This window comes from Simochromis diagramma, unplaced genomic scaffold, assembly GCF_900408965.1.
Source record: "Simochromis diagramma unplaced genomic scaffold, fSimDia1.1 OVJJ01000361.1, whole genome shotgun sequence".
Classification (NCBI taxonomy): Eukaryota; Metazoa; Chordata; class Actinopteri; order Cichliformes; family Cichlidae; genus Simochromis; species Simochromis diagramma.
In genome coordinates this window covers 16,817,201-16,845,053 of record NW_024386860.1, presented here as the reverse complement: position 1 = coordinate 16,845,053, position 27,853 = coordinate 16,817,201, and the positions used below count along the sequence as shown (strand labels likewise).

Here is a 27,853-nt window from a genome sequence, read left to right as displayed (position 1 = left end):
CAAGAAAAGAAAGTAAGATATTCCCTCCACACAAAGCGTAAATGACGTGGTCCTGGGTTTTTTTTGACTCAGCGTTTTGTCTTTTCTTTTATTGTGATGTATTCTGGTTGTGGTTTTCTAGCTTTTTGGTTCTGTTCTTTGTCAGTTTAGTGCTTAGTCATTCCTGCCTGTGTGTTCCCTCTGTGTTTCTTAGTCTTTGTCTTTGCATGTGTGAGTTCCTGTTTTATTTTGAAGGTCAGTGTCTCAGGTTATTGTATTCTGTTTTACTTCCCTCAGTCTCGTCAGCTCTGATTTCCTCCAGCTGTGTCTCTCTCCTGCCTCCCATTACCTGACTGCCCTGTGTGTATTTAAGCCCTGTGTTTTCTGGGGTGCGTTGCTGGTTCATCTGTGTGGTTCCCCTGCATCTGTCTTTGTCTCCCTGCAGCACCGTTTGTGTCTCAAGGTTTCAGGTTTGTTTTGTTCTTAGTTTTCCCAGTTTAGGTTTTGTCATTTCTGTTCTTGCTACCCTCGCCTTGTGTTGTATGTCATCCTCCTCAATAAAGCTCACTCACATCAGCATTACCTGCATCTTGGGTCCTTTAATAATTCCCACACGGCTTGCCTCACAAACTGTGACAGTAAATCAATCTGTGCATGATTGCATTGCAACGCCCATCAAAAAGTCACCTGTGTGAATATATCGCCTGTCGTCATTTATTAAGCTGATGAATGACGGTTGGAAAAGTTTTACATATCGCCTAACATTAAAGTGTTTGAGGTAACTTGTCAGTTTTTGTTCCTCATGTGGGGTCAGCTTGGCTGCAATACACTGATGCTTTAATGATCTGTTGTCCTTCTAAGCAGGCCTCTGAGACCTACACAAGTGCTGTTGAAATGTCTTTCTGAGAACATCCACAAGGTAAGCCTCTCCCTATGTGGGACACATGATCATGTCAGAAGGTAAGTCCCTCTCCAGAGAGGATCGCAGTGAGTCAATCCACTCCAAAATCACAAAGAAATTTCATTAGCATATGGTCATGTTGCTGCCAATAGATCATATTTTACAAGAGGCTACACTGTCAGCAGTAATATAGGGGAGGGGAATGATTGCATAAACAATGGGCTAATGACGCAGACAAAGTTTTCACAGAAAACTGACAACACCAACTGCACCCAGTTTAGAATGACCAAATCCTGATTAAGGAACTGCGTGTGAATCTACAGATGGGACAATGACCCTTTCTCTAGTTTGTTGTTACATTAAAAAACAAGGCGTGTGTGATGTTTGTCGATATGTATACATTTATTTTTAACAATAGTGTAGCAGATGAGCTTTACAAAAGCACAACCAATGGCTTCCTTAATCAAATAACAATCTCTCATGAATGTACAACTCAATTTAAATAAACTTGTGGATCTATCTTTACAGTTTCGGACCATTAAAATGCCAACATCCAGCTTACAATTTTGTTAAATCTCTATTCTTTGCAAGTTTTTCAAATACCCTCCAGTGGAAATGCAGCCTAGGCAGCAGCTTGTATTGAAAAGTGTGTTCACACCAACTCCAGAGTACACCTGGAGCTCCTGTCTTCATACTGGGAGATATTAACCACTGTAAAATTGAAGTAACCCTCCCAGGATCTTTTTGTGTGAAGTGTGGCACTCAAGAAAATAGGATTCTATACAAATGCTATGGACATATTAAAAAAAGCAGAAACAGCACAATCAAAGCCCCTTTTGTCAAATTGAGACCATAATAAGAACAGTAAAGCTCAGACTACGACAGTGATTGTCTGGCCATAGTACAGTAATCCTTAAGGGCGCAGTCCCCTACACCACCATGTCTTTTCATGATGTGAGAACTGATGAGGCCAAAGAAACTATCACAGATTATATTGATGTGATTGCTTTGCTGAAGAAGGACATTATACTGCATCCTGACAATGACCCATACATTATAGAAGGCATTAAGAAGAGCATTAATCATAAAAAGACCAATGACATATAAAGATATCTAAGTAATTTAATCACAATGGACTCTAAAGCTGCTAAATCCATAAAAGCCACCAGCAAGATGATGACTAATATGAAGTGCATTGTAAACAGAGTAAAACAAATGAACTGAATGAGGTTTGTTTTTTTCCCCCTCAGGTTAGATACACAGGGCCTTAAAGTGTTGCAGACGATTACAACCACTAATCAGTGTTTAAGCCTTGATGCTGATTTACTTGAAATTCAGCCATTCAGTGATATTTGTGATAATATCTTCAGGCCCTCTAAACTTCTCTTGGAAAGAAGTTTACAGTAGAGCTCATTGTCCTATCTGCAGATTCACACGCAGTTCCTTAGAAAAAAAATCCACCGTATTTTAAATTCTAAGAGATCATGTCCTGATTATATGATTATAGACCAGTGGCTATAACTATAACTGCTATGACTCCTGTCATTAAATGTTTTGAATTTTATATAGTCTCTATAAGGAAATCGGATCTAAATTTTATTAGATCCTCCGCAGCTTCCTTATAGGCAGGGGAGGAGCCCGGATAACACATTTGGCAGTATCGCTCACCTGATTCTTAAGCACCTGGAAAGTCCCAAGGCCTATGCCCATATTTTGTTTATTGACTTTAGTTCTGCTTTTAACATGTTGGAGCCGCCTCTGTTTTTACAGAAACTGAGTCTTTTCCTATCTTTGCTCTCCAACTATAAATCCATCAGCACTAGCGTACCTCAGGACTGTGTTACCTCACCACTCCTGTTTCTCTTATAAAATAGATTGTAGCTGTAACCCCAGTAATCTGATTTTCAAATTTCTCAATGACACTGCCATACTTAGCCCGCTATACGAAAACTCGGATCGCTCGCTGTACTTACTGAGGTAAAGACTTTTGTCTTTTATTGTGATGATCACCATCTAGTCATCGATACAAGACAAACTAAGGAGATGCTGCCTGACCCTGAAGCGGTGACAGCTGACACCCCAGTGATTATTCATAATGAAGAAATCGTTTAGGTTAAATCCTATAGGTGTTTTGGTATTCACCTCCATTACCCCTGTAGCTGGACTGGCCACACTGATAATCTATGTTCTCGCTTACAGCAAAAGCTTTGTTTCACAGTTTAAAGGGAGGGGTGCTACTAAGTACTGACCATGTTGTGCAGCCAAACCTTTGCTCAATGCCTTGTTTACTTTTTCCTATTTTTGAAACTGTAAAAAGTGAAATAGAAAGTGGCTTGCCTTAAATAATTTAGCTCATGTTTTTACCTGTTTGGCTATTCAAAGTAGCAAAGATTGCATCCTGTGTGAAACCTCTGCATGCCACAGTTTAAAATAATCACAAAATATCATAAATATCAGAAGTAGTGTTGAATGTTTAGTGAAAAAATACACCCTAAAGCAAAATCCCCAGATGTTGACCTCACAGGAGTGAGAACCCCCCATGAAAGATGATGTTGAAAAAGGAAAATGAACTATCCAGTTTTATTCTTCAGAGAAAAGAGACTTATTGTTGCTGATTAGTGAGTTTTACTGCAAATCGGTCCTGAAAATCTAAACCTGAAAGAATACTGCCGAGTCATGATGCAGTCATCAGTTACTGGCTCTCCCAGTTTCATCCCCAGTATTCCAACAACAGCACTGTTATTTATGGTCTGTTTTTCCATTGACTGCAGCAATGAGTCATCTGGAAAATAATTTAACTGCAATGCATTTTCTTGTCAAGGTTTTTATAATTGATACGTGCCAGGTCCTTTCTCTTTTCCTTCCCATCTCCCTTTTCCTATTTTATTTTTGTCAAGCACCTTGGTATACCCTTGGTTTTTTTTTAGTGTGCTTTATAAATAAAGTTTATTATTATTATCATTATTATTATTGTATTGTTGCTGCTGTGCACTGCTCCACTGACCTGGGGCTGCTGCTCAGGTCTGGTTATAGACAGCTGTGAAGAATCGAAATCCCACTACTCTGGGTTGAGCCCACAAACGGGACCATCTCCCTTCACTGTCACTACAGAGCAATGGCGCTACAGAGTCGGAGAGGATGTCAAAGGTAAGAAGAGAGGAGTAAGAGGGTGCCACTGGTCCAGGTGTGGGACCATGGTCGGTCAAAACGGCACAGACGGTCCAGTTAAATTTGTGCAGTTCCTCAAGGCAATGTAAAGTTGAGTAACACAAGAAGAATAAGAACATAGAATAAACTGTTCAAAGTTTAAATAAATTTTACTCGAATCATTCACTCTCTTTAATCCTTATTACATCCCTCCAGATATTTGCTCCCCACGTTAATTACGCCTTTTCTCTTCCTCGCCGTCTGTTTTACCTGCTGCACTGCAGAAGCTCCGCCACGCTCATCTTTTGCTTCACCTGTTTCTAGTTTCTTTATCTTTGTTCTTTCTTGCCTTTTCAGCTTGACTTTTTCGCTTGTATTTGTCAATCTTTATCAACTTGCATGAGCGCAATGGGAAGGTAGAGAAAGACCGAATGCGTTAAGAGATCTGATTGGACAATCCAGTGTCAGTAATAAGAATGTACGAATGAGCGGCTGTCAGTAATTGTAGGGCAGGTGTTCAGGATCCCTTCGAGTCGGTGTTGTGCCGTTGCCTGTATACTGTCGGCCTAAATGATTGAGCCGTCACTACATAGGAATAAAAATTTTTTAAAACGCATTCGCTCTGGCTCCACCCCTGCTTAGAAGCAACAGGTAAGCCACCTTGGGAAACTCCATGGTGACGTGGGTGTTTTGACCCACACTTTGAAGCAGAGTTCCTGAAACATCTGCGCTTCTTAAGCTCGGCACACTGTCGAAACAGAAGTATCCCTATTCAACAGCTATTGCTTCTCCCAGATTCACCTGCAGTACTCCACCCTATACATCAGTAGTACGTGGTACTCGATGTTTTTCACTGACAGCAGTAACGAGTCGCCTGGAAAATAATGGATCTTCTTGTATTGCTGCTGTTGTGCAGTGCTCCACTCATCCGAGGACACAGCTCAGGTCTGGTTATAGACAGTTGTGAAGAATTGAAATCCCATCAATCAGGGCTGAGCCCACAAACGGCACCATCGCCCTTCATAGTCACCACAGAGCAAAGGCGCTACAGAGTTGGAGAGGATGTCAAAGGTAAGAAGAGAGGAGTAAGAGGGTGCCAACTAGACGGACTGGTGTTCTAGTACCGTCAGTATCGAACAAATAAACCCGATGTATAGATTAATGCATAGTGCTGTCGCGGGAGTTAACTGGTCGTGTGCTAAAGTCGGGAGTTCCTCCCAGCTGACAGTGTTTCAGATTTGCGATTGTCGGTCAAACGGATAAAACGCTACGTCCTGATGATTTCAGCATCGATCAGCTGTCCTCTCATTGCCATTGATATGTTTGTGATTTCAGCCATGCAACTAAATCAACAAAGAGCATTAAACCCCAAAGCAGCAGGATCTCAGCCTGTACATAGAGAAAAATCATAATAGAAATGATGTATTATTATCTAAGAATGCCGTGTTTTTAAGGGCTAACCCCAAAATGGGGAAACATTTATATATTTTCAGGCAATTTAAGAAGCATCTCTGTTTTATATGTCAGAGTCTGACATATCTGCTTGTAATACAGTAAAACTTTGTTTTCATCACATGACTGAGAACACCGGTGCCGGTGTTGTGCCAAAAAGTGATTTCCAATGTTTCTGTGTATTTTTTTTCTGTGTAATATCTTTGCGTATGTTGGTAAATAGATTTCTGCGAACAGGGTTTACAAAGGGGTTATATATATATATATATATATATATATATATAGAATTAAAAACATATCTGTTTTTCAAGTATCTTTATAACTGTGTTATAACCAATCCGGTCCTTTATCCCCACTTAAAATATTTTTACTGAACTATTGTAATATTTGCTGCCATTTCTGCTGTTGTCTTGGCCAACTTACTCTTACAAAGACATTTTTAATGTTACTGAGATTTTTTTTTTTTTAAACTGCATAAATAAAGGTTATATAAAAGTCACTCCCACAAACTGATTGCGGCTTCTACCTTGTTACACGAATGTTGTTTGTAGCTCAAGATGACTTTATGGCATCCGTGAGGGATGCATTTGACATATGTTTCACATATTATAGCCCAACAAGTTACTTATAGCAGTTTAAATACGAGCAATCACTTTTTGGCACAACACCGGCTGGGGCAAGGAGGGGCAACTCTCCCTTAAACAAACATCCTGCCCCCTTAAATCAAACTTTTAGAAGTTGAGAAAGAAAATAATAGATTACCCAAAAACTGAAAATGGACATGATTTGCTACAGTAGCTGGAAAATCCGCTGGAAAAGGCACAGATGAGATGATAGGTTTCACCTCTAGTTGGCTCTTTCCCTCCGTGCTGTTTGTGTGCAGGCTGAACAGCCAATGACCTGGTGGCAGGTTTCTCAGGGCTGAGCAAAACGAAGCAACACATCTCTGTCGTCAAAATCATAGCGACTCTTAACAGCCAAACATACATCTATACATCTATCTTTCTACACTCAGTGGAAGACTAGTCCATTGTTCTTCTCACAGTTTCAGTCCGGTAGAGAAGAGTTTCTTTCTGTGAGCCTGCCTGCTGCATAGAGCAGACTGGAGGATCTGTGTCTGTCAGACACCACATGTAACAAAAATGAACAAGCAGAGTTTCCTCGTTTCATATACTGATGTAATCACAGCGATTTTAGTAAAGCTTGTTCATTTTTGTTACATAAAAGAAAGAGGAATTTAGTGATTTTGGCCCGTGAGAAGTCCATAAGAAATAACTTTGATATGAATCTATAAGAGTTTTTGGAAAGGGAAGCAGGAGACTGTTGTTATAGAGTGGATTGAGGGGAAAGGAGAGTGGAGCTGTTCAGTTGCAGACGGAGTTCAGTTCCTTGCAAAACAAACAAGCTTAAAACGAGACCAAAAAATTAAAATGTTCTGTTCTAAATCTGTTGTGTTCTACAAATTAGTTTGAGAATTGAAGGAAGAGACATGGTGAATTGTTTTTGTATTACTATGCCAACCCTTTTTAGTTTTGTAAATATTGGCTATATTGAGAAGTCTTATTTTATTCTTGCTTTATTTTGCAAATTTATTTAAGAATCAGGTCATTCAATTAAGATACATTCGATGTTGTTGGCTGTAAAGAGTTGGACGGATACTTAATTTTATTCTGTGTTTTAATTTTTATTCTATTTTTTGGTTTTATTTCTTAAGATTTGGTGAACTGCCTTTTTTAAAATAAATAAATAAATAAATAATTTGGCCTACCTAGTTAGTTTTGTTAATATTGGCAATTGTTATATTTAATAAAGGCCATCCAATTAAGGTAAATGTCATGTTTTAGTTGCTATAATCTGATGAGGAAGATTTTATTTCAATTTTGGTGGTTTTATTCCTCAGTTTCCCCCTTAGGGATTGCCACCTTAACGTGGTCAGGGGGTTTGCATGCCTCGGTGACCCTAAGAGCTAGACCAGCAGAAGCTTAGCATTCAGGTGGGATACTGGTCATTGGTCAGGTCTTAGGGAAGAAGTGCAATCCAATTACATGACAAAAATTGTTATCCAGACCCAGATCCAACCCACCACACCCCACCACTTTCCTGCCTCCGTTGCCACCATTTGCCCCCTTTACATTTCTGTCTGGCCCCTCATGTATGCCTGTCTAGAAGCGGCCCAGTTGAGAACTGTCCAGCTGACTGAATAAAATGTTTTTCTGTGATTCTAAGTTGAGCTACAGGGTCCGGGCTCCACACCATTCACAGGTTTCCTGTTGGAGGCTATAGAAGTGGGAAGTGAGACTCCTGTGGGTTCCTTTGCCACACCAGCAGGGACTGCTAAAGTCCTCACCTGCAGCCAAAGACCTGTGAGTTTCCTTTCATGTTAATGTGAGCATCATGCATGATCATATGTTATACCTTAAGTCTACTGAAGGGCATATCAATCAATGAAGTAAAATGAAAACATTTAATGTATTCAGTACATTACTGGAAAAGACAGTCAGGTTTTTTTTCTGATGCAAATACTAAAGAAAACAATGTGAACTTAGACCTACCTATTCTAAATACAAAGTTAATACATAGTTTTAGTGACAAGCTGCAAGGTGCATAATTAAAATTATATTGCAATATTGTTTCACAGCACATCATTTGATTTGCTTTCCTTTGGTAACTTTCACTATGTATAACAGTGACTGAAACAGTATAAACATGTCAAATAACGAAAACAGATGATATACAGTACATTCAAACAACATAATGATGTCATAGTCTCTCTCTCGTGTGTGTGTGTCCAGAGCTCGGCTGTGTCCCACACATCAGGCTTTAATAGCAGCTACATTCAGGTGACATGGAGATCAGAACCATCAGGAGACATCAAAGCTGTTCAGTTCCGGTAAAGTTCATTCATTCTAGCAAAGCACTTTGATAATGATTAAGTGTTTATACCCCAGTTCACACTGGTTTTGGTGTCGCTGCAGTGCATCCTTTGTGCAGAATTCTACAACATTTTGGGTTAATGTGATGAGCCCTGTCCTGACCTTCACTAATGGCAGAGCTGCTAGATCTGCAGGTGCCCTCACTGGGAATGGCAGTACAGACCCTGCACCACTTGTTGTAAGTAACAATGTCTCTTTTGAACACAATATGAAATTCACTACCAAACAAGCTGGTTGAATCATCGGCCAGTTTAACTGATTTGAAATTATCCGTTGGTTTTGAGGCTGATGGCAGTCTACCATCTTTTATATTCTGTGGCACATCTTATACTGGGGCTGACTGTGGATCAGGAGATGGGTGTACACTGCTCTATCTAGCACAGACACACTAAATGGAAAGCAATAAATATTCTGGCCTGGATGGACAAATATGAAAGATGAAAAAGTCAGTCTAGCAAAACTGCTGTTTATGTAGTTTATGCGTAAACCTGAGTTTTTAGAAATCTGCATCACGTTTGTCATACACTCTTGAATTTCTAGAGCTTTTCTTGAGAGCCCAGAGTTAGCATGGCCCATTGAGCTAGGGCGCTTTCATACAATAGGTGTTTTCTCAAAATCAGAATTTTCTTTTTTGTTTAAGATTTGACTGTTTTTATTAACTCTTAATATCTATCACGTTAGTGTTTGGTTTTCTCTCAACTGTGAGAGAGATTTTTCAAGCGAAGTCTCACACATGCATTTTGGTCTTGCACAAAATTTCCCAGTTGGGAAAATAGGCAAAAACCTCAGAGGTTGATGTTAGGGCCAACATGGTGGTTAACGGTTAGTACTGTCATTGACACAGGAACTCTGCGTGTTCTAACTGTGCCTCTGTGGATGATATACTTGTTAGATTAGTTGGTGATTGTAAACAGTATGGATGTACTTATGTACTCAAGCCATTTATACCTAGTTTCTAAATAGCTTGTTAGCAGAACTATAGAACAGTAATGTGCAGTACTGAGCTTGGCTTAATGTTAATATACATGCAAACTGAGAAAAGAAAATGCTAAATGGTATATTCAAGTACAACATGATGATGTCATGGTTTCTTTCTCTCTCTTCCTCTGTGTATGTCCAGAAATCAGCTGCATCCATCTCTAGCGCTAACTGTGGCGTCACCAAAGTGTGCTTCAGTCAGCCTTCAAACTGTGACCCAGCAGTCAGTGCTAGCTGTTATTTCATGTCAGCCATGATGTTAGCCGGTGGTACAGCTGTCCAGTATGAGATGACTGGTCCTTATGAAGGCTACATCGCTTTTGGATTCTCTGATGATCAGAAGATGGTAGCGTAATGAAAATGTTCTCGATTCTATGACTGTTACATTTTTTTTTAAGAGATAACAATAGTAAGGCTCTTGGCATACTTGTACATGAGCAGCACCTGTGGGTGAACAGCTGCTGTTACAACTTCAGTTTGTTTTTGAAAGTTTACAATTTTTAGAAAACATCTGGTTGCCTTGTTTTCCCAAACAATATCAACAAGTTTGGATTTTTTCCCCCCACAAGAATTAATCATTAAATAATAAGCATGCTAATTCTTTACTATATTTGTCTTTCCTCAGGGAAACGATGATATTTATGTTTGTGGAATGAACAGTAATGGACAAGTTGGTGTGCAACATATGTATTCAACAGGACTAACAACTCCACAAGTTGTTGCTCTGGTACTAAAGTTTTTCTGATATCAGTGATTTATAAAAGGCTAGAACGTTTAGATATAATGCTTTGTTTCTGCTCTTAAAATTTGTGAAATTTCTTATGTGTCCTACAGGGGAACGTTTATAATATAACAACGTCATTGCAGAACAATGTCATCAGTTGTTCCTTCACTACTACGGAGATAATTTCTATACAGGGGACTTCAGGTTTCAGCCAATCCTACTACTTCATGTTTGTCTGCGGACCCAGCAGCAATGGTAACATAACTACATGTGCCAGACTGTTTCTTACACCACAGCAGTGTAGTTTATCTAACTTAACCTATCATATCAATAAATTGAAGATAGCATGCAATGAAGAAGACTATGGACTTCATAATATACTTAGAGAAAATAGCACATATGTCTCAAGACATGCATGCAGGTGATTGGATGAAAAAGAGTGTCCAAACTCTTCATGTCAAGGCTACATGGTGGTGAGGGTTTGTCGCCCATAAGAAAGATCCATTCCATCACTCTTAAAATTTAGGCGATTATTTAAATGTGCAATCTTTAAGCACTTCACTCTGAAAAAACGTACTAATAACAAAATTATACTCAAGTAAATACTTTTATTTTGAACAGTTAAGCAGGGCCTTTGATTGTACTTCCTTTTCCAATCGTGTGAACATTTTAAAAGAAGTCACATGTTTAACAACCCTGGCCAGTTTATGAAAAAAAAATATAAAAAAATATTTTTCATGTCTATGTTAAAGTTTCTTTCTAAAGTGTTTTTCTTTTGTAAAACAACAAAAAAATTAAATAAAGATAAAAATATCATGAAGGAATCATACACCAGCATGTATCTAAATTTTTGATTACAGATTCAGACTTACTCAGCCATTGTTGTTGTTGTTGTTGTTGTTGTTGCCATGGTTGTTGATCAATGGTCATGAGAATTTGCATAATTATGATTAAGGAACTGACCTCACAGCCCATTGTTCCTTCAGTGGGCTGGTTTCAGCCATTATGCAAATTTACTGTTTATAAGATTTGGGGAAACCTGCAGTCAGCTGAGACTGAAGAAGTCACCTGGATGAGTGACGAAACGTTTCCCCCACAAAACGTTACGTCCAGATGAACAGAATCAACATTTGGAAATACTCAGCCATTAGCATTAAAATAATGTGTTTCATGCTTTGGCCATGTAATCACTTTCATCACCTTTCAATACTTCACTTATGGATGTGTTTTTTTCAGTAACTGCAGCAAATTTTTCGTCTCAACTGAGAGAGCAGATGGCTATTTTCCTTCATTCGTCCTGGCCGTGTTACTCTTTTTTGATTCAGCTTATTCTGTGTACACACACACAGCTATACATATATATATATATATATATATATATATACACACACAAACAGTTGTGTATAAGCTTTGCGATATCTTTCCTACAGGACAAATCCAATTCCATAAGCACGACTTCGTCAGCACTACTAAGATGGCCATTTCTACTCCTGTTGTCAGTAAAAGGGGATTTCCTGATATCATCAAAGCTCATGGTAAGATCCTGCACAGAGAGGTCTCTGTGTGAAAGAGTCACTATGTAAAGTCCTTTCTCACTTACTTTGGCCAACCAGTTGACAGTTAGTACACTGTGTTAACCGGTGAATAGTCGAGGATACATGCTACTGGGAACATGGGAAGACATTGAATTTTTTCTTCCATTAAGATTAAACTATTTTATCTATAATACCAAGTAGACTTACATTTCTGTTGCATTTCACAGCGTTTAATGACTAGACTACATTAGATTAGATGAAACTTTATTAATTCCTTGGATTGGTCCCGCCGGGAAATTCAGTTTAATCCCTCGACGTGACAAAATAGACCAAAAACGTGGATTGGGTTTTACAAGTTAGATGCATATTTCTTGGCAGTAACTCTTGGCTCTTTCATGACACAGTGACTTATCATCATGCAAAACAATCATTTGTAACATATTGTACGAATGTACACCATCAAAATCGATTGTTTGTATACAGTTTGAAAGCTATAAAAATATTTCTGTTGTACCTCTAATGGCTTGCCTCGGTTGATTTAATTCTTTTTATAGTAAACTGATATATAGACTAAAGACATGTTGGGACCAGGGAAAGAAACTCATCTTAACTCATAAAACAAAGAGAAGTGGAGAGAACTCCAATTCTAAACTGTATTTCAGGGTCACTGATGCTGATTGCCTGGATGACCACGGGAACACTGGGAATGATGGTTGCCCGATATCTGAAAAAAATGGCTAAAGGAACGAGAATGTGCAACAAAGATCTCTGGTTTGTGGTGAGACATCATAGAAACAAAACATAGTAAGAAAATATTAAGTATTATATGTCAGATATGTTAGACTTTTAAGACAGTTAGTCCAAGCTTAATCTTATTTGGGAACTGTTGATTTTGTATATGTTTGGCTGGCTTAATATCATGTTGTATTCTTTATGTTCCTCCAGGTCCATGTTGGAGTAATGCTTCTGACGGTAGCAGCCACAATCATTGCTTTCATCCTCATTTTCGCTCATACTCGGGACTGGTCTGGGGTTAGTACACTAACTCTGCTAGTATCAGAATTATTACAGTTTTATATTTTTTAATTACAGATCAATCAAACAACAAAACTGGCTTTACCTATGTAACACACTAGTATTTGCCAGTAAATAATATGAACTTGGTCCTAGTGTTGAAGTTCACAAAGGTTTTGGTTATAATTACTGAATACAAATTATTGTTTATTTACATGAATCCAAATATCCTTCAGATTTTATTGTACCACATTTGAGTCTCCTTTAATACCAGCTTTAAAATGTTCTGCAATTAGTAAATCTACGGACAAGATACTGAGCCTTGAGATGCACCGTGTGTGTGTGTGTGTGTGTGTGTGTGTGTGCGCATGCACGCGTGTGTGTTTGTGAATGTTACAAAAGCACTTAACACTTAAAAGTGCTAAATTAAGTGTGTTTGTGCATGGATAACCAACGGTAGTACTAGGAAATGCTCAACCCAAGGATATATATGACTGGCTATTAGGATTGATAAAGTCCAAAATAGCATTTTTTGTGTACCCTCATGTAGGATCTATTCAATTCATTTCAACTTTATTTATATAGCGCCAAATCACAACAACAGTCACCTCAAGGCGCTTTATATTGTACAGTATCCTACAATAATAGATACAGAGAAAAACCGAACAATCATATCTCAGAATCTTCGTTCCACACTTGCTTGTGGAGTCTATCGGAAGCACTTTCCTTAGCAATGCTGTTGGATACCTCGATACTTTGTAAGCTAACTAAGTTCGGTTATGGAGTTAAAATTTCCAAGGACCTTATTGTTGATCTTTATTTCAGGCATGCTTGCTGTTGACCAGGCACGTGCAGGGGGGGGGGGGGGCTAGAGGGGCTTGAGCACCCGCCCCTTTCCTGATGGGTGCCCAAAGTGCCCTTTTGTTGAGGCAACTTTTTAAAAAAAAATAATTATTGTTATTTTTTAATGTGTGTGTGCGTGCGGAGTCCTGTCTGTGCCCCTCAACAATAATATTTAACTATTAATCACAGTTTTGCTAAATAAAAGGATCTGGCTTGCATCAGTCACATGATCACATTTAACCAATGATCGCCCTTGACTGCAGAACGCGCTGGTTACGAGCCGGGAACGAGCTCACAAAGAGCACGCGCATTTTTAGCGGTCCGGAGCTGTAGGAGAAACACAAGTTAACTCAGAGACACAGACTGATGCGACAAAACCAGTAAGTAGGTGTACAGCGTACACTGTAGTGTGTAGCACCCAGGAGTATCAGCTTATTACGTACACGTTGTCTTGTTGCAGCTGACGAACTGAAACAAACGAGCGTGCTGTGTGTGCAACAGCGCGACAAACATTACCTGTCCTTTTATTAACTGCACAAGTAGTGCTGGTCATAGCTGCTGGCTACCTGTGTAAGGCTGTCATGGGTCTGTAGCTCTGTCACCGTTTTAGGGAACATATTTAGTTTTAAAGCAAGTTACAGGGCTTTTCCTGCCTTTCTGGAGGGATTATATTTCACTAAAAAACGGTCTAATATGCATGTCCACATAATTATGCATTATTATAATTATAATATATTAAGAAACACACGCTGTATTTTAAAGAACATACGTTAAGAAGCAGATTATATTAGATTTATATTTTAAATAAGACAAAATTTGGATTTTACAGCAGTAAAATTATTGTATCTCTACAGTTTAAAAATGTAATAAGCTTTGCCCCTGCACAGAGTGGATAGTGAAACAAATGATTCAGCCTGGTTCAATGTGCCCCTTTTTAACTTTGAGCACCCGCCCCTTTAAACCTCTCTGCACAGCCCTGCTGTTGACTACAGAACAGTAATCAGGGTCGAGGAAGTCATGAAAAAGTGATCTAGTGACTTTTGTCTTTGCCTTTAGGCGCTGAGCATTAATTTTACCTCCATCTGTCTTGTGTGTGATCTGGATGGCTGTATTTAAGTCTTTGAAAGCAGAGAGAAGCAACATCTAAAACGGAAGCTGAAGAGTGTTGGAGCATCCTTGCTTGACTTGAGTGATGGGAAACTCATCATCATCTCAGCCAATGACCAGTCTTGTGTTTACACCATCATGAAAGAATCTGATTACTTTTTCCATCTTGGGAGGGATTCCTGTTCAGAAAATAGCGTCATACCCAAGATTGTGGGCATGACGCTAATGTTGAACACCTTAACAAAGAGGTTTTACAGATGCATATTGTGTTTCTTACATTTCTTTTGGATCTATCTTGCGGCGAGCATTATGTCAACGGTGCCTCTGCTCTGGGGGAAACTGCACTGGCTTTCTGGTAGTGTCCCTTCTGAAGATAGGTATTCAACCTTTTTAAAATCACCTTATAGAGGATCTTGCCTGCTTGATAGTTGACACAACAGGACTTTTCACCTTTGCCTTTGTGCAGCTGCACTATTCTGGCATCTTTCAGATCTTGGGGTAAATAGTCATCCTCACACCACATAAAAGGAAGTGAGTAGGAAGGTGCTTTATAAGTACCGATCCATTTACCGTTTAAGACCCACAGACTAGTGTCCTCTGAGTTATCATGCAGTTTGTCACTGTGTTTTTAATTTCATTAAAAAATTTGCTTATCACTAAAAACTCCTTTGCAACCAGAGATAATTACACCTTACAGTAATTTAAGCGATGTAAATTAAACATTAAACAATACTATACAACACAGATCAAAAGCACAGCCAACATACTGGAAGATATTATTAAGTAACTCTTCTTAATAGTAATGGTAATTATTAAAAACAGCATCTCTATAAAATCAAAGTATCATTTTAATTTTTTATTTGTCTTGATATTCTTTAAACACTCTCTGTAGTTACGTGTTTCCACTGTCAGACTGATATTTACATCATCATGATTACCAGTGTTAATGCTGTTGGTTTCCAGGGAGCACATCCAGTGTTGGGTTGTCTGGTTATGATCCTCTCCTTCTTCCAGCCTATAGTGGCTATGCTGCGCTGCGGACCACAGCATCACCTGTATGTATCAATCTGTGTGTGCTTCTAATTTAATTTACTATGGCACGCCAACACACATTTTAGAGTTCAATGACTGTTTTACACACATTATTGTTTTTTAGTACACTTATTTGACAAATTTTGGAAACACCATCAGCCAAAAGCATGGGGCAGCACCTGCTTAATGACTGCATTCACTGTTCACTCGTTTCAGTGTAGTTGATAACCTCTGATAGCTCTGTTCATATTTCTTCCATAAATATCATTACAATTTCAAATCTTTTCCATCTTTTCTCGCTGGCACTTTACTGTTCAGTGTACCAAATGTTTAGTTATTTCACTGAATGGCTGTAGCTTTGGAGGCCATGCTCCATGCTTAGCCCCAGTTAAGTGACTGTGAAGAAGGAGCCACCATCATGGATTGAACACTGAACAGTTCAGCCAATCTCCCAGTGTCACCAATATAACCATCCGCCCAAAATACTAAATAAGCATACATATCCATGAATGAAGTCATTTCTCCAAAGGGAAACAAAACTTTTTTCTCAATGGAAACACTCATATCTCATATCTACAAGACCTCGCAGTACCTTATTATCCTAACAGAACACTTTGCTGTCAGACTGGCTGTTTTTCCTAGAGTTTCAAAAGTAGGTATAGGAGGCTGCTGCTTTCAGCCCCCTCTACCATGAAACCAGCTCTCAGAAACAGCAACCCTCTCTACTTTTAATTTTAAGCCTAAAATTTTCTGTTTTGTTATAGCTTTTACTTGGGGCTTAATCAGGTGACCCAGAACCATCCGCTGGTTATGATGCAATAAGCTTAGGATGCCGGGTGATGCACTGAATCTTCTTCACAGATCTCTTTTCACTGTGTGTTTGTCCACCACTGCTGCTTCTGTCAAGAAAATGATATGTGCTGTCCTTTCTTCCTTACACTGACTTCAGCAGTTTATGTTTTCATATTTATTCTCTTTTGTTTGACAGGCGGTATCTATTCAACACATCACATTTTTTGAATGCAGTGATAATAAAATCTTTAGCCGGTAAGCCTTTGTTTTACTTCATGCTGTTCTGCGCTCTTTTATAAATTCTAATTTATTTTCCAAAGCAGACACACCGTCACCCGTGCTGTTGGTCTTAAATATTTGTTTCTTTGTGTTACACAGTGGGAGCCATATTTACAGGCCTGAACTTGATTGACAGCAGTGATGGATGGTTAATGAAAGTCATGGGTGGCTTTCTTGCCTGGGAAGCTCTCTTTTACATCATGTTGGAGGTTCATAATGGGAAATCTAAGGAGAAAGGTAAATCTTTGTTTTTCCTCATTATAAGTAATCATCACTTAGAAAAGTGCATGTAAAGGTTAAAGGTTTTTTCTCCTCCTCATCTCATCATTCTAGTGCAAAAAAATCTTTTTTCTCTTTTTTTTTTTTTCCAGAACTTTTCCTGAAAAGTTTTCTGACAAAGTCTAATCAACCTTACTGTTCTATAGTGTAACCCCTCTCAAAACATGCTCCTCTGAGGGACATTCATTCTTTCTAGGAGTATTCCAGATTTGCCTCCTCTCTTAAGTCTTTTCTATTTTAGTTTTCAGTCCAATATTGGCCTCCCTCCCTTACAGTAATGTCTCTTTTTCAGTCATATTTAAAACTACACTTAAAAAGCTTCATTATTTCATGACATGAAAAGGGAACAGGCCTTTACTTGGCCATTGAACTGTTTGTTAGTCTAGTATAGGCCAAAAGAAACTGGGAGTGTGTATATGGCTAAATGGTTAATGTAATTGTTAATGCATTATTATTATTATTATTATTATTAAAAGAATTTAATATATTTTAAACTGTTTAAATCATATGTAAATGAATATGTAAACAAATTTAAAATGAAATGAAAGCTGAAATCAAATAACTTAATCTACCGGTATAAATCAAATAATTAAAAACAAGCCAGAACTAATCTGAAGTAAACTGAAAAATAAGATTCAGATGAGGAAACACTCTGGGGGTTGGTTGTGCCCTTTTTAACTGTTGTTTCTGCTCTGGATTTCAGGCAGTGCTACTGTAGAAGTGGAATCAGAATCGGTAAGTTGAAAGAAATATAAAAGCAATTAACAATTAATCACCATAACACTGCAATGATCTTTTAATCGAATTACATTGTTTTGTTAGGTAAAAATTGATGGTCTGCTGATCGGTCTGTTCTTTCTGGGAAACATTTGCTTTTTGGTGGCACTTTTGGTTGGAATTGGGGTGAAATAAGAGCCCCAAAAGAATTGTCTAAAGAATTGTTTTTTTTCTTTTGGTATTTTATCCAAATACACCTGATGGGATATTGTGCACTGAAAGTTTGGACCCATTGAGATTGTTTTCTCTTTCAGTACGGTCTTACTTGTTTTTTGTTTTTTTTTGTTTAGTGGATGTTTTTGTTCGATATTTTCCTTAAGCTTTCAGTTTCATGGCTAAACTTAAGTTCAGTTACTGAAGTAAATTGGCAATCAGCATCTAACCAAACTCCATTTGTTCAGAACTGATTGTCCATTATAGAGTGCAATGATGTTTTTCCACGAGCATTATAAAATTTTTAGTTGTTGATTTTTAGGAATCCTAGTTCCTGTTAGAGGTAAAGACCTTATATTTGAATCCATGTGAGCTGATTTCTGCTATCCAATGTTTTCTTGTATTGTGTTGTTAAGTCTTTGTTTCCTGTTATGTTGCTTCCTGTTTTATTTTGTGAGTCTCTTGTCTCTTATGTTTTGTCCTTGGTAAGTTTAAGGTGTGCTTCATACACCCATGTGTTTCTAATGCATGTATAGTCTTAGATTCTCTTTGTCATTGTGTTGGCTTACTTACATGTGTTTCTGTGGTTTTCGTTTCTGGACTTTGACATGCTAATAAAAGGTCATTTTATGAGTTTTACCTTAATCCTGTCTCTGACTGCTGTATTTAATTTAAGTCCTGTGTCTTCCTCAGCCTTTGATAAATATAAAGTAAAGTAATGAATTTTTCTGTAGGCAAGTCAATTTAGCTGCCTAACCCCCCCCTCCCCCCCCCCCCCCAAAAAAAAGGCATTTGATTAAAAAACAAAACAAAGTTATTTTACACAATGTGAAAGCTCAGAACCCTGAGCACAACAAAGGTTTGTTTTAAAGAAGGTTGGACATCAAAAAGTTGTGAAAAAAGACCAACGTGTACGAAATATGAGCAAAACTAGATCGGGGAAAGAGCAGGCCGCAAAAGCCTCGGACCATGCTGAGGACAGACCGGAGGCACCCACCCCATGACATGAGTGAGATTCTGAGAGCTATTGCTAGCTCTGAAAAGAGGATATTGGACCGTATCGATTCAAGCACGAAAGATTTAAATGATAAAATAGACACAATCAAAGAAGATCTGGAGAAGCAAGAGACCCGTTTGGAAAGTGTTGAGTTTGCTTTGAATACTTATTCAGACCGGACAGTGGAGTTGGAAAACGAGGTTAGCAAGCTGAAATCGGACGTTGCTAAGTTGACCAGCAAGTTGGACGATATCGAGGGGCGACAACGCCGGTGCAATGCACGCATTGTAGGGGTGGAGGAGGGCTTTGAAAACACCGGGAAACCTACGGCAGTTATTGCTACAATACTGAAAGACATACTGGGCCTCGACCTTACTCCGATGCTGGACCGCGCTCATCGAAGCTTGGGTCAACAGGGAAACTCCCCCAGGGTAATCGTGGTGAAGTTCCACTATTTCCAAGAGAAGGAAGAAGTGTTCCGAAGGGTTCGCCAAGTCGCAGCCGTTGCTGCTGCAGGACATGAAGATAAGTACTTTTCCTGATTTTACAGCAATGGTGGCAAAGAAATGAGCTGCTTTTATGGAGGCTAAACGTTTGCTCCGAGGCTGCGCTGGCGTTAAGTTTGGACTTTTGTTTCCAGCTGTTCTCGGTATCACTTCACCTACGGGACAGGACAATCGTTTCACCGACCCAGCGGCTGCAATAGACTTTATCAAAAAAGACTTACTACGGCCGTGAGAGGTGTAGCCGAGTGAGAAAAGATAAGTTGGACTCCACATGTGTGATTGCTTGAACTCAAGGGACATAGTTATACGTCGGTGCTGGGGAGATGTCAAGTAAATAATTGGGCCATACTCATAAAAGGCCGGAAGGTAGAATGATTTTGATTTAATTGATTATGAATACTCTGCCTTCCTTCTTCGTTCCGATTTTTGATATGTTCGAGATATTGCTGTTATTCTGGGGCATTTGATTAGAATAAACACGGGGAAAGTGGAAAATATAAGTTTTGGAGTTTTGTTTAGTTATTAAATGTTATATATTTGAGGGGCTGTTTGAGGGTTAACAGTACGTTTAGTCACTGTGCTATCCTAGCCTGGAGGGTTGCGATCTCAGGGATAATAGTAGATCAGCATGGGGTTTTGAGTCTCGTTTTATTTATTTTTATTTTTCCCTTTTTTTTCCTTCTCCCCCTCTTTCTTTTTTTTTTGGGGGGGGGTCCAGAGGTTGGGACATATTTTTTCTGCACCTGCATTTTGGTACCTGAATGGCAAGCTCGCAAAGTCATCTGCCTCTTCGTTTTATAAGCTGGAATGTTAAAGGTATAAATAATCCAGTTAAACACACAAGGATTTTTATTCATTTAAAATCATTGAGATCCGATGTTGTATATCTGCAGGAAACACACCTCCGATCAAGTGAACAAATTAAACTAAAAAAAACATGGATAAGCCAAATATTTAGCTCAAAATTTGAGGATAGATCACAGGGTGTGGCTATTCTAATTAGGAAGGGGATTCCATTTATTCCACTATCAGCTGTGGCGGATACCAGAGGGAGATATATTATTATACAGGGCAGGTTGTATGGGAAACAAGTAACTATTGCAAATGTATACGGACCAAACTGGGGCAACCCAAATTTTTATTGTACTTTTTTAAAGCACCTCCCAGATTTAACAGAATCCCATTTGATACTGGGTGGTGACTCTAACTGCGTGCTTAATCCTCAACTTGACAGATCAAACCCAAAACATGACAGCAAAATTTCAAAAGCGGGTAATGTTCTAAAATCCTTTATGCAATCTTATGCTTTTTTTGACCCCTGGAGGAATAAAAATCCTACATCTAAACAATTCTCTTTTTTCTCACCAGTAAACCGGTTATACTCACGGGTAGATTTTTTTGTTGTAGATAATAGAATTCTTCCCAAGGTTTTAGATTGCCAATACAACTCTATTGTTATCTCAGACCACAGTCCAGTACAATTAGATGTAAATTTTTATGAACGCTGTTGAAAGATTTTTAATTTTGTGATTATGCTTAGTTGTAGCTTCATTTAAAGGAAGAAGAGCTTGTGAATTGAAACTACCACAGGAAAAGGGAGTGAAAACAGATGTGCAGAGGAATGCTGTGACATACATAGTACCTCCTTTGTTAACAGGCAAGCTAACGGTCTCTCGCTCCCCTTATATGGGAATCTATACATACAAAGTTATCTCCTGTTTCAGTTGACAAGCGAACAGTCTCTCCTTTTATGGAAATGTTTTTGCCACTCCTACTTCTCTGAAAGCTCGTTTAAGTATAAATAAGGAGAGTTCTGAAAGCCCTGGGCGGTTTTTCCTCTCTCTCAAATCTGTCCTGCACACGTTGCTGCAGGATGGATCGGGGGATGAGGGGGGGATCGTCCATGTGTGCACATGTGTAAGATATCTTGAGTCTGAGTTCCTTTGCCTTCTACAATTTCTCTTCACAAACGCTTAAGTCAAAAACCGGCCTGGCGACTTGATCCTTTACTCCTAACTAAAGACTCATTTAAAAAAATGGTCTCTGAGCAAATACAGTTTTTCTTAGAGACAAATCAAACCCAAGGGATGAAAATGACTGTTGTATGGGAGGCATTAAAGGCCTATCTTAGAGGCCAGATAATTTCATATGTATCATTTCAAAAAAAGAAATACTTATAACAAATGAACAACCTAGCCAACAGTATAAAAGAGATTGACTGCTTATATGCCGAAAATCCAACAATAGACCTATATAAGAGAAAATTATTACTAAATTCAGAATAAAAAATTCGGTCCATTCAGCAAACAGAACATTTATTTTTCAAATCAAGGCAAAAGTTCTATGAACATGGGGAAAGAGCCGGAAAACTTTTGGCACATCAAATTAAGCAATCCATATCAGCTAACACGATTGCTGAAATCTGTAAAGCCTCTGGAGAAAAGACGTCTGATCCGAAAACCATCAATGACCAGTTTAAAATGTTCTATTCCAATCTTTATACCTGAGATCCGGTCGATGAAAGAAAGATTGCTGAAACGCTTGATAGATTACCGATTTCACAAATATCGGTAAATGACAGAACAGAAATTGATAGAGAGATAACCATTAGTGAAATTGTCGAAGTAACTTAATCAATGAAAAGTAATAAGACAAAGTAATTAGACATAACATTCAGCAAACAGTTATTATTAGTTAGGGTCAGTGAGATTTGGAGTGATACATGACACATGACGGAGTGGGACACGCAGGCTTGGCATGGCGAGCCGACGAGGGGCACGTGCACTGTGGGTGGATGTGGGGGGGGGGGGCATGGGCGTGGCTGGGGGGGGGGGCGGGGCGTGGTGGCTGGGGGGGGCGTTGGTGGGGTGGGTGGGGGGTGGGGGCTGGGGCGGCCAGCGGGTCGCAGGCGGGGGGGCACACATCATGGACCTGGGCGCGCATGGGTATCACCGATCTCTTCCTCTGTCCTGCGTTCAGTTTTTCAGGTATCGAGGTCGGGACCCTAGCCTCATCAGGCCGGGGTCTTTGTGTGGAGTCTGGATGTTCTCTGAGGCTTCCTCCCACGGTCTGGGGGCGTGGGGTTGGTGGGGGTCTTCTCGCCCCGTTCACATTCACACAGAGATGAATTGAGGATCACCTTGTGGTTAGTGCCTTCTATTCGATGTACAGGTTCTGTCTCCTATTGGTGCTCTTCTACAAGTAATCAGTGCTTGATGGCTTACTAAGCTTAACTTTTTTCCACAACATTGATAACAAACACACACAAAACAACAACAACATATGTTATCTAAAAAAAACTTGATTGGACGAAGGTTTTGATGTTCATCCTACATGTTTATTGAGATTGTCTAATGTCTGCGACGGTATCTTCTCCCACGTCTGCGGACACCCGAGGCCTTGTGGGGTCTCTTGTGTCTGCGAACGGGGCGAGAAGACCTCGCATGTTTGCGTCTATACCTGCGTCGTGGCATTGTCCAAAACGGCGGTACCTGCTCCACGTCACGGGTTCTATTTATGGACTCACCTGGCAACTTTAGTGATGTCACTGCCGATGTTGTCACTGTTGGTGTGACCTCATGACTCATTCATGCCATCTGAACTGTGGTGTAATTATGAGGTCACAGGGGGACGTGAATTTATTCACAAAGTTGGTAGAGAGTTTGGGTCATAACTCAAAGACGCAATGATGCAGTCAATTCATTTGGGATTAAATATCTCTGTCAGTGCGCCCCAGGGCGGCTGTGGCTACAATGTAGCTGCCATCACCAGTGTGTGAATGGGTGGATGACTGGATGTGTAAAGTGCTTTGGGGTCCTTAGGGACTAGTAAAGCACTATGCAAATACAGGCCATTTACCATCTGTAAATTACAAGATTTAGAGGGTTCTGACATCACAGTCATCTTTCTGACATGACATCCAGTCTCTCTGTTGTGATGTCAAATATCAATGCCAGACTCGCCTCTCTGTTGTGATGTCAGATATCAATGCCAGATTCGTCTCTCTGTTGGGATTTCAGATATCAATGCCAGATTCGTCTCTCTGTTGTGATGTCAAATATCAATGCCAGATTCGTCTCTCTGTTGGGATTTCAGATATCAATGCCAGATTCGTCTCTCTGTTGTGATGTCAAATATCAATGCCAGATCGCTCTATGTTGTGATGTCATATATCAATGCCAGATTCGTCTCTCTGTTGGGATTTCAGATATCAATGCCAGATTCGTCTCTCTGTTGTGATGTCAAATATCAATGCCAGACTCGCCTCTCTGTTGTGATGTCAAATATCAATGCCAGATTCATCTGTCTGTTGTGATGTCAAATATCAATGCCAGATTCGTCTCTCTGTTGGGATTTCAGATATCAATGCCAGATTCGTCTCTCTGTTGTGATGTCAAATATCAATGCCAGATTCGTCTCTCTGTTGTGATGTCAAATATCAATGCCAGATTCATCTCTCTGTTGTGATGTCAAATATCATTGCCAGATTCATCTCTCTGTTGTGTTGTCAAATATCAATGCCAGATTCGTCTCTCTGTTGTGATGTCAAATATCAATGCCAGATTCGTCTCTCTGTTGTGATGTCAAATATCAATGCCAGATTCGTCTCTCTGTTGTGTTGTCAAATATCAATGCAAGATTCGTCTCTCTGTTTGATGTCAAATATCAATGCCAGATTCGTCTCTCTGTTGTATTGTCAAATATCAATGCCAGATTCGTCTCTCTGTTGTGTTGTCAAATATCAATGCCAGATTCGTCTCTCTGTTGTGATGTCAGATATTAATGCAAGATTCGTCTCCCTGTTGTGATGTCAGATATCATTGCCAGATTCATCTCTCTGTTGTGTTGTCAAATATCAATGCCAGATTCGTCTCTCTGTTGTGATGTCAAATATCAATGCAAGATTCGTCTCTCTGTTGTGTTGTCAAATATCAATGCCAGATTCGTCTCTCTGTTGTGATGTCAGATATTAATGCAAGATTCGTCTCCCTGTTGTGTTGTCAAATATCAATGCCAGATTCGTCTCTCTGTTGTGATGTCAAATATCATTGCCAGATTCATCTCTCTGTTGTGTTGTCAAATATCAATGCCAGATTCGTCTCTCTGTTGTGATGTCAGATATTAATGCAAGATTCGTCTCCCTGTTGTGTTGTCAAATATCAATGCCAGATTCGTCTCTCTGTTGTGATGTCAGATATTAATGCAAGATTCGTCTCTCTGTTCTGTTGTCAAATATCAATGCCAGATTCGTCTCCCTGTTGTGATGTCAAATATCATTGCCAGATTCATCTCTCTGTTGTATTGTCAAATATCAATGCAAGATTCGTCTCTCTGTTGTGATGTCAAATGCAATGCCAGATTCGTCTCTCTGTTGTATTGTCAAATATCAATGCAAGATTCGTCTCTCTGTTGTATTGTCAAATATCAATGCAAGATTCGTCTCTCTGTTGTATTGTCAAATATCAATGCAAGATTCGTCTCTCTGTTGTATTGTCAAATATCAATGCCAGATTCGTCTCTCTGTTGAACAGTATCCGGGTTTACACCATCCCACCAGATTTCTTATTTGTGCTGCCCTGTAGTAATCCTGTAGGCAAGGAAGGCCTAATCCTCCTTTATCTTTGGGAAGTTGAAGTGTTTTGAACTTAACTCTTGGCTTTTTACCCGCCCATATAAATCTTGAGAGGGTCCTATCCCACTCTACAAAGTATCTATCAGGGTTTTCTATAGAAACAGACTGGAATAAGTACAATATCTTTGGGAGCATATTCATTTTTATGATGTCCACTCTAGAAGAAATGCTTAGATAGGGGATTAATGACCATCTGCTAATATCTAGCATGATATCTTTTTTAAGTAGGGGGTAGTTGATTTCGTCCAAGCTAGTTATATCCATTGATAAGTTTATGCCCAGATATTTGATAGTTCTTTTGTCCCAGCTTAGTTTGTATTTGTTGAGCAGATTCTGGGGAGGGCTATCAAAGCTACTAAGAACTTGTGTTTTTTGTATATTCAATTTATATCCCGAGTATAGCCCATACTCCTTTAACACTGACATGAGCTCCATAAGTGATTCGGTAGGTTTTGATAAGTAAACCAAAATGTCATCTGCAAACAAGGCCAATTTCTGCTCACTTCCAGTGATATTAATCCCTTTTATGTTACCATTCTGCCTAATCCTTTCAGCCAATGGCTCTATAAAAATAGCAAATAAGATTGGACTCAGTGGGCATCCTTGTCTTGTGGACCTTTCAAGCTTGAAAGCATCTGAAAGTTCACCGTTAATCTTTACTTTTGCAGTTGGGCTATTATACAAGGCCCTCAATATAGTGATGATGGACCCATTAAACCCATGGATTTTTTTTTTAAATATGAAAAAATGTAACTTTTTCCTTCCGTCATACTTCAGAAATATAATATATTAATTTTTTGAACATTTTAAAACATTTAAGTTTGCTCGTTGTATTTATAAGATCCTACATTGACGTGCTCCACAATCATTGGTCAGTCATGTTAAAATCCATTATCAGTGGAAAACAAGCCTGATCCTCTACTAGAGGCGATTGTGCAATACCTTTTAGACATAACACTCAGCAAACAGTTATTATTAGTTAAAGTCAGTGAGATTTGGAGTGATACATGACACATGACGGAATAAGACAAGCAGACTTAGCATGACGAACCGACGAGGAGCACTGTGAATACATACAGAGGGAAAAGGGGACTGGAGATGAGACATGGACATAACTAAGCACAAGCAGAGCATGATGGCTGGGGGGGAAACACACGTGACAGAAGGAATGGGTCACAATGGCAAAACATGTAAACGAGACGGGAGAAAAAGACATTACTGAAATACATGAAGGGCCAGGGCTGGGACAGCCAACCAGTCACAGACAAAGAGCCACATCATGCACCTGGGCACACATGAACATCACCCATCCCTTCCTCTGTCCTGCGTTCAGTTTAGGGTATCGAACTCAGGACCCTAGCCTCATCAGGCCGGGGTCTTTGTGTGGAGTCTGGATGTTCTCTCAAGCTTCCTCCCACAGTCTAGGGAAATGCAGTTAGTGGGGGTCTTCTCGCCCCGTTCACATTCACACAGAGATGAATTGAAGATCACCTTGTGGTTAGTGCCTTCTATTCGATGTACAGACTGAATAATAACACCTTCTAATTGGTTCTGTCTCCTATTGGTGCTCTTCTACGAGTAATCAGTGCTTGATGGCTTACTAAGCTTAACTTTTTTCCACAACATTGATAACAAACACACACAAAACAACAACAACATATGTTATCTAAAAAAAACTTGATTGGACCAAAGTTTTGATGTTCATCCTACATGTTTATTGAGATTGTCTAATGTCTGCGACGGTATCTTCTCCCACGTCTGCGGACACCCGAGGCCTTGTGGGGTCTCTTGTGTCTGCGAACGGGGCGAGAAGACCTCGCATGTTTGCGTCTATACCTGCGTCGTGGCATTGTCCAAAACGGCGGTACCTGCTCCACGTCACGGGTTCTATTTATGGACTCACCTGGCAACTTTAGTGATGTCACTGCTGATGTTGTCACTGTTGGTGTGACCTCATGACTCATTCATGCCATCTGAACTGTGGTGTAATTATGAGGTCACAGGGGGACGTGAATTTATTCACAAAGTTGATAGAGAGTTTGGGTCATAACTCAAAGACGCAATGATGCAGTCAAATCATTTGGAATTAAATATCTCTGTCAGTGCGCCCCAGGGTGGCTGTGGCTACAATGTAGCTGCCATCACCAGTGTGTGAATGGGTGGATGACTGGATGTGTAAAGTGCTTTGGGGTCCTTAGGGACTAGTAAAGCGCTATGCAAATACAGGCCATTTACCATCTGTAAATTACAAGATTTAGAGGGTTCTGACATCACAGTCATCTTTCTGACATGACATCCAGTCTCTCTGCTGTGATGTCAAATATCAATGCCAGATTCGTCTCTCTGTTGTGATGTCAAATATCAATGCCAGATTCGTCTCTCTGTTGTGATGTCAAATATCAATGCCAGATTCATCTCTCTGTTGTGATGTCAAATATCAATGCCAGATTCGTCTCTCTGTTGTGATGTCAGATATCAATGCCAGATTCGTCTCTCTGTTGTGATGTCAAATATCAATGCCAGATTCGTCTCTCTGTTGTGTTGTCAAATATCAATGCCAGATTCGTCTCTCTGTTGTGTTGTCAAATATCAATGCCAGATTCGTCTCTCTGTTGTGATGTCAAATATCAATGCCAGATTCGTCTCGCTGTGTGATGAAATAGTCAATGCCAGATCATCTGTCGTTGTGGGTCAAATATCAATGCCAGAGCGCCGCCCTGTGTGAGGTCAAATATCATGCCAGATTCATCTGCCTCGTTGTGTTGTCAAATCTAAATCACGAGTCAGCTCTTA

General features: G+C 39.5%; 1 protein-coding gene across 1 annotated transcript; it reads left to right on the top strand.

The window, feature by feature from the left end:
- Positions 1-4,543: 4,543 nt before the first annotated feature.
- Positions 4,544-18,692, top strand: zgc:163022 (putative ferric-chelate reductase 1). The gene is made up of 15 exons (XM_040030835.1): positions 4,544-5,098; positions 7,706-7,842; positions 8,272-8,369; positions 8,455-8,590; positions 9,533-9,736; positions 10,016-10,117; positions 10,225-10,369; positions 11,545-11,649; positions 12,312-12,427; positions 12,595-12,681; positions 15,577-15,668; positions 16,634-16,692; positions 16,816-16,953; positions 17,699-17,730; positions 17,818-18,692. Exons 1-15 carry the CDS (start codon positions 4,912-4,914, stop codon positions 17,905-17,907), a joined length of 1,728 nt encoding a protein of 575 aa, XP_039886769.1. The 5' UTR covers positions 4,544-4,911; the 3' UTR covers positions 17,908-18,692.
- The last annotated feature ends 9,161 nt before the right edge of the window (positions 18,693-27,853 follow it).